Here is a 7,506-nt window from a genome sequence, read left to right on the forward strand (position 1 = left end):
AGGAGCAGCTCAACTCCAGTCCTATGTGGACTATCTTATCAACAGGCCAGTTGCTGCAGATATAAACAGAGTGGAACATCCAATAAAAAGCTTGACAACTCTCGCTCTCATCCAATGAGATGGGAGAGGAGTGGGTGGGCTCTGGGGTGAAGGGTAGCTAGGCAACCGGTGGGACGGTGGTCCTCCAGGACCAGTTAAGGGGCCTTTGTGAAATCCTTAGACCCTAAACTGGTTTGGCAACTTGATTTCTCTGGAGTGAAAACCATTTATTGATTTCATATGAAGACATATGGGATGGGAAGGTATCAGCTAGTCTGGAAGTGTCTGTTTCTTCTTTAGACCACTCCTTTGTCGAAACAGACCAGAGCATTAGATGTACATTAAATAGATATATCAAGGACTATAGAAATGACCAATGACAGACTGCTGAGGAAGCCCTTCAACTGGAGTTTATTCAATGAGGTGCAACATTCAGAACGTTGCAGCTAGAAATGGAATGAATAGAGCCGACACAATTCCCAATTCTACAAGACCGAGAATCAGATTGGTTCTAGACAAAACATTTATATATGAGCCTTCTGTAAAAGGGCACCCTCCTGAACAGACCTCTGGTGTTGATGGTCAAAGCGGAGTGGTCTGGTCTATCATGGAATGCTAGAATGCCCACGGTTCCTACTGGCACTGCCAGGGGTTAACAATGTTAAAAAGTAGGGGGGAAATAAAAGACCCGTTCCATGAGAATGAGGAGCGAGGGTCGGACCAAATTAAAAAGACCCATTTCATTTGAAAATAGGACAGGAGCGAGCCTCACACCTCTAGAATAAAACAGGATCAGAGTGATGTCAGAAAGAGTCAAGATTCTACACAGGGAGCCAAATGCAAGTCTTGGGAACAGTTCGAAGCAGTTTAGCTCTGGAACAGTTAACCTAGCTCCCATCTGTGCTTCTGGATCTCTAATGACATCATCGCTGTCCAATATACACCTCTGGATCGGTCAAAATAAATGAGCCGAGAAAAAGAAACAGAAAACCCAGTCAATCAATCCCTCAAAAAACACAATTCACAATAAGTTGCTCTCAAATGTCAAATCAATAGAGAACCAACACTCGTATACAAATCTGCAATTAAAAATTGAGAAAAAAAAGGTCATCTGATCTGTATTTTGTAACACACACTTTACATACACAAGATGATGTTTGGGTGGTTAGTCCGTCGGTTTACATCCTTTCTTACTTCCCATTCCGCAATCGTAGCCAGTTGAACAGCAGACCGGCCTATTTCGACAAAGACCTCGGGTAACAGTTCCTAACTGTTTGCATGTTTTTATACCAGATGTAAAATAGCAGATGCAAACACTGAGTAAACCTGGCCCAAAATGACTTGTGTATGCCAATGTATACCATAGAACACATCATGGGTAGATACTAGGTAGCTGCTCCCTCTTGGCCTTTGTGACAGCATCACAGCTCAGCGGTACAGAACAGTAGTGTCTCTGCTAGGACATGATTCAGCTCTTCAGTTCCTACTGCTGCTCAGTACTAGGTCCCGGGGTCCGTGTCTTCACTATACTGTAGGGCTATCTGGAGGACTTAAATGGGAATGGGCGAAGTGGGAGTCTGAACAGAACCGATTCCATACCAATCTGTCAAAACACACGTACCTCTTTCACACGCACATGCTCACTGCAGCAATAGCCAAACAAAGTGCATCTGACCTTTGTTCATGTACTCTGGGAAGAAAAAAAACAATGTATATATATTTATTTTTTTCTATTTTTTTTAAAGCAGCCACAAATGCATATTTTCTTGGCCATAATTCGAGTGGATAGAAAACGCCTGGTGCATTAGTCTTTCCCAGGAGGACAGTGGAGATCTAAGATGTTACTGGGGAGTGATCTGCATCAGAGTAGGGTCCCTGGGAAGTGCACACAAGGCTCGGACACAAAGGGAAAGTGAGCGAGGGTAAGAGTGTATAGTAAGGAATCTAAACAAACTCAGAAAGCAAAATGCTGATTTATAAAACTGCTAACAATACTTCTGCCCTCTTTTACCAGAGGTGAACTAAAGGTGAGCATACTCAAAACACACAGCGAAGCCAACAGGGGTCCAGCATGTTTAATATTACTACTCCAGCCTGACTCTTTGCCATGCTGAAACAGGACTCTGGTGCTCTGGATGGGGTTCATTCAGACAGACAACTGTGACCAAGATTGATTGAAAGACAGAGTGGTACATGGAACCAGAGTCTACAAGTTAGGAGGAATCTGAATGAACAAACTGCAATAATGGAATAGTTTCCCCTCCCACACCTAAAACGACTCCTTTGTCAATAACTATTTTGAATTAAACTGAATTCTCTCCTTCTAAAGGTTCTTCAGCAGTGTTCCAGTGGCTGGAAGTGCATTTGGTGAAAATTGGCTTTGATCTGCAAAAAGGCCCAATCTCAAAACAGCCCCTCCTCCACTAAGCACTTCATATATGTCTAAAATGATTGGATAGGAATGACTAAAATGGTTATAGCTCCACCTTGCCCTCTGATAGGCCAGGAAGAATTTGCACCATACTGCTTACACCTATCCAGTCCTTTCAGATCTACACGTGCCTAGGAGTTAGGACTATGGTTCTGTTTGGAACTGGGCAATGCTCAGTGTTAATCAACACACACTCATCGCCACTTGTGTTAAAATGAATGCATGCATATCTTTACAGGCTCCAGCTCTTTGTCTGGGGGTGAAAATGAACAGCAAGCAAAGCAATCGGCGTGATCATCTCACACCGTAGGGGGCAACAAAAAGACAGACAGGGGGAGAAACACACACAACTCAGGATTCCCACCAAGCACTACACAACTTCAAACACTCACGCCCAGTCACACCCCTTACACGTGCATACAAGATATAGTCTGAACACTCACTTTTCCAAATCCACTAGGCAAAACAAACACACACACTATAGCTTTTCCAACCCCCTGTTGACTCATGAGATTAAAAAAGAAATGCAAAAAAAACCTTGACAAATATTTCTTGAGTCTGCCCCCCCCCACTTCCTTATTTTCACCCTCCGTTTATTCTTTTTCCCCCCACTTCTTCTTATTCTTTCCTGCATTCTGGTGGATGACTCAATGTGATGAGTTGCCCCCTGGGGGTTTGTGGGTACTGACTTGACCTCATGCCTCACACACTGCTCCGTTGAGGGTGGGGGGGTTAAAGTTTAGAGGCTAAAGGTCATCAGACCACATCACACATCCCTCCCCCCTCTCACAGGGTCCTACAGCTAAGGCGACAGGGGTCTCTTCATAAAAACATTTGGTGGGATTTCTGTCTGTCCTTTCAGTGCAGCCTTGACCAAAAGAGCCATTATCCAAGATGTCGAGGATCAAAAAAAGGAGGCGTGTATGTCTGATGGGGTAGTGTGCGTGTGCCTATGTGTATGCATATGTATGTGAATATGCGTGCATGTGCATAAGGGTGTATGTGTGTGACTGAGACTGTGGAGTTGGTCCTCCTCTCTCTAGCGGAGCCAGAGTTTGAGCCTCAGCGCGTCCACACCGTTCAGGTAATATCTGAAGAGCCGCTTGTCTCGGACAAAACCCAGGTTCTCGTACAGCTTCAGAGCTGACTTGTTAGTGATCTCAGTCTCCAGAACCACCTGAGAGAGGGAGAGAGAGGGAGAGAGAAGGAAATAGAGCTTGTCAGATGTGAAGCAATACAAGCAGTGTTTGGAACATTTTGCTTTGTTTGTTTTTGTCATAAGAGAAACAACATTAAACATAAAAATATGGGATGAGTGATTTTGTGTGAATTTTATAAGAAAGAGGTGCACAAGTTATTTTTCTATTCTTATCCATTGTATTCACTAGAGCTGTTTTTTGTTTTCTGTACTTGAGTCCCATCTGGTCTGGATATACAATATCAGGTTAAATGGGTAATCTAGTATTTCTACATACATTTTTGGACTTTAAAATGAATGCATAGCTATAGTCAACGATTATTGAAGAATAACTTATAAATGCCTAATAAGCTTAGATAAGCTAATAAGCCCCATCACTCAGCTGTTCACAACAAAAGTGTCAGGTGACCACTTTGTGGTGGTTTGAATCCACGTTTGTGCCTTTAATCCATCAGTACCAGTGGAGTCAGGGTCACTAACTGAGTGAAGGACCCAGATGGACAACAGGGCCTTGGGACATCATCAGACAGCCAGTACCAATCTTCTTACCTCATCACAGTCCCCCTCTACCATGGAATAGATGGCCTTCTTCACTAGGTTAGTACCTGAAAAAACAGACAATTACTTCAGTGGGATTGCACATGTACAAGTTTGCAGAGAAAAAAATTGAATTGATAAAGCACTTTGAGATAAAAAAATGTTTTAAAAAAGTATTATTGCGAAAATGACTGTTAATAAGATGAGATAGGTCGCCGTGAGAAAACGACAAAGAGCGCGCCCGTTCTCACCAATGCTTTTCCTCCGGTGTTTGGAGTCCACAGCCAGCATGGCGATGTAGCCACGACGAAACATCTTCTTGTGCATGTCCAGCTTGCACACAATGCCCCCCACGCACTCCTGCTCCACCATGGCCTGGAAATTAACAAACACGTTTGTGCTGTGTCTAATCTAAAGTTTATAAAGCTTTTTTTTGACCCGACAAAACCTATGCTTCTAGCCAATGAGCATCCAGAACACATCTACCCTGACCTCTAGGTTTGATTTCCTCCTTCCTAGAGTTCACTGACTGCAGCAGACTGGAAAATCATGCTGAATATAAACGAGCATGGTTACAATGATGACAATGGCTAATTCCTCTACGGAGAGGGAGACAGATCAACAACACATTTCTGAATTCGTGGACCTAAAATGGTTTCGAATTATCCAAGAGTTCACCTCAAAACACCACATTAAAACAAATTAAACAAGACTAGAAAAGTGAATGACTTGAAAGAGACAGGCAAGTGTTCAACATGTCGGAAAGCACCGGAGGCTCCAACACTATTTATAAGGAGTCCCAAGGCTGTCAAATGGGATTTGTGCCACATCATGTTCAACTGTAGTTGTGTGACACACCTCGAGATTATTAGATATAGTGGACGTTTACACTAGAAGTCACACCCGAACCAACCCTAGGCCTAACCCACCAGCCCTTTTAGTCCAACCTAAAAACAAACTCAAGTTTCAGTCAGATAACACAACAAGGAGGGAGGAGGGTGGAAGGGCTACCCTTCTCAGTTAGCCTATATGACACTGGTCTGGATCCACCTACAGAGAAGCCTACAACTTACCTGGAACTTTAGGAATGTTGAATGAGCAGGATTAGGTTACTGACCGACAGGATAATAGCACAACAGAAGCAGACGCAGTAACAATGGGCCTACATCAGAACTGTGCTATGGGACACTACTGGCCTGCTTATTTAGCTAATGTTACCCAACCACACCTAAGTCAAGTCATGAAGGTGTTTTACTGTAGATCAGGGGAATTCAACTCTTACCCTACGAGGCCCGGAGCCTGCTGGTTCTGTTCAACCTGATAATGATTTGCACACACCTGGTGTCGCAGGTCTAAATCAGTCCCTGATTAGAAGGGAACAATGAAAAAAAAATGCAGTGGTCCAGAGTTGAGTTTGAGGGCTATAGAGAGTGTCTTGTCAGCAGCATACCACCCTGCATACCACTGCTGGCTTGCCTCTGAAACTAAGCAGGGTTGGTCCCTGGATGGGAGACAAGATGCTGCTGGAAGTGGTGTTGGAGGGCCAGCAGGGGGCACTCTTCCCTCTGGTCTAAGGAGATCCCAATGCCCACCGAGCAGTGAAGGGGACATTGCCCTGCGTAGGGTGCGGCCTTTCTGATGGGACGTTAAACAGGTGTCCTAACTCTCTGTGGTAATAAGAATTCCCATGGCACTTATCTTAAGAGGCTCTTAAACCCTGTGTCATGGCTAAATTCCCAACCTGGTCCTATTCCTAATTGCCATATATAATTCCTCACCTCTCCACCTGATAGCTGATGTATGGTGAGTGTTTGCACACAAAAAATGGTCACAGTGCATCACCCAGGTGGTTGCTGCACATTGGTGGTGGATGAGGTGAGTTTCCCCCTTACTACGTAAAGCACTTTGAGTACCTCAGTTGCTAGAAAAGTGCTGTATAAATCCAATCAATTATTATGTCATACTCACCAGAAAGCAGAGCTGCGGCCAGTTGTGGATGAAGTACCTATAGGTATAAATGGAATAGGGCTCAGATAAGTCCTTGGTGATCAACCTCATGATTCCTGGCATCTGTAACTCGGATTCGTAGCGGACATAATGAATCCCCTGGCTCTCTTCCTCTCCTCGGCAAGGCGAGCAGTTCAGATCCAGCCTCGCTAGTTCTGACACCGGCGGCTGGTATGAGGCGTTCGGTTCACTCTCTACTCCAGCCCGGGGCTCACCGGGGCCTTCGCAGTCTGGGGACTGCTGGCTCGGTGGACGAGGGGCTTCCGTGGGGTCGCATTCCCCTTTCCTAACGTTACCACCGGGGCTGTCTCCCGTTACAGGGTGGCTTTGGATAGCCTCAGTTCTTGTGATAGTCAGCATACCGTTCATGCTATTGTTGTTCAAGTGAGGGTGGCTGCCTTTCGAACACGGACTGTGGTCCTCATGTTGGCAGCAATGGTCGCTATTGTTTTTGTCGCTCGGGTCGTCTCCAAAACTGCTGTTGTCACAGTACTCCGTGGACGTTCTCAGATTTTTGGGTCGATTTTCCGACGGACTGACCAAGCCGTTCATTTTCTGTTCTTGCAGGGCTTGCGTTTTGAGGTGTAGCGCAGCCGGGTTAGCATGGGATAGCATGTTTTTCTGTTTTTTCTTACTTGACCGTTTGTCCTCGCTGACCTGCTGGTCCTGTCTAGCCCCAGAGGCTACAGAGCCCTCCCGACCGCAGCTGGACTGCTCCCCTTGCCCAGGTTCGAAACTCCCATCCCCGGGGAAGGGAATAATTTCAGCCGGGGATGCTGGCAATGCGCTGCTAGGCCCAGTCGGCACTGCAGCCATCCCACTTCATCAAGGGGGCGATACACGTTTAAAAAAAACGCTAAATAAAGTTTCATCTACAAGGTGAAAGGGTTTATAAACGAAGCTCACTTCCCTTATGCGGTAATTGTGCAAATACGAGGGTTTCAGAAACTATTTCTGTTTTACTTCCGACGCCTATCGTTGCTTTCTCCTCGGTTTCACCGCTGCCGGAAAGTACTGTCGCAGCAAATGCCATTGCAGCTGAAAAAGGGTGGTGCTTTACGACAGTCATGGGAATCATAACGGTTAGTGCTATATGGGATCCCTGGGACGTTCATTCCCTAAACACTGACCTTAACTGTAACCCTAACCGTAACCATTTTAAATGTCAACTTTAATGGGGTAACGTCAGAAGACAGTGCTGCCTCAGGTAGAAGATGGTGGAAACTGAGGTTTTGTTTGAAACTGCTAGAGAGTCTGAAAAGATTTGGCATGGGTCCTCAGATCCTCAAAAAGT

At 45.2% G+C, this 7,506-nt stretch overlaps 1 protein-coding gene across 1 annotated transcript; it reads right to left on the reverse strand.

Annotated features, from left to right (window-relative positions):
• Positions 1 to 427: 427 nt before the first annotated feature.
• LOC115174507 (N-alpha-acetyltransferase 30) lies at positions 428 to 7,229 on the reverse strand. Its single transcript, XM_029733114.1, has 4 exons — positions 6,174 to 7,229; positions 4,457 to 4,580; positions 4,218 to 4,273; positions 428 to 3,647 (listed from the first exon to the last, which is right to left on the reverse strand). Exons 1-4 carry the CDS (start codon positions 7,026 to 7,028, stop codon positions 3,510 to 3,512), a joined length of 1,173 nt encoding a protein of 390 aa, XP_029588974.1. The 5' UTR covers positions 7,029 to 7,229; the 3' UTR covers positions 428 to 3,509.
• Positions 7,230 to 7,506: the final 277 nt, after the last annotated feature.

This window comes from Salmo trutta, chromosome 35 (assembly GCF_901001165.1).
Source record: "Salmo trutta chromosome 35, fSalTru1.1, whole genome shotgun sequence".
NCBI classification, from domain to species: domain Eukaryota; kingdom Metazoa; phylum Chordata; class Actinopteri; order Salmoniformes; family Salmonidae; genus Salmo; species Salmo trutta.

Coding starts and splice junctions, on each gene's coding strand:
- LOC115174507 (XM_029733114.1), bottom strand. CDS start 7,028: ATGGCTGCAGTGCCGACTGGGCCTAGCAGCGCATTGCCAGCATCCCCG. Junction 4,581..6,173: donor GGCCGCAGCTCTGCTTTCTG/GTGAGTATGACA, acceptor GTTAATTTCCAG/GCCATGGTGGAGCAGGAGTG. Junction 4,274..4,456: donor ACACCGGAGGAAAAGCATTG/GTGAGAACGGGC, acceptor CTGTTTTTTCAG/GTACTAACCTAGTGAAGAAG.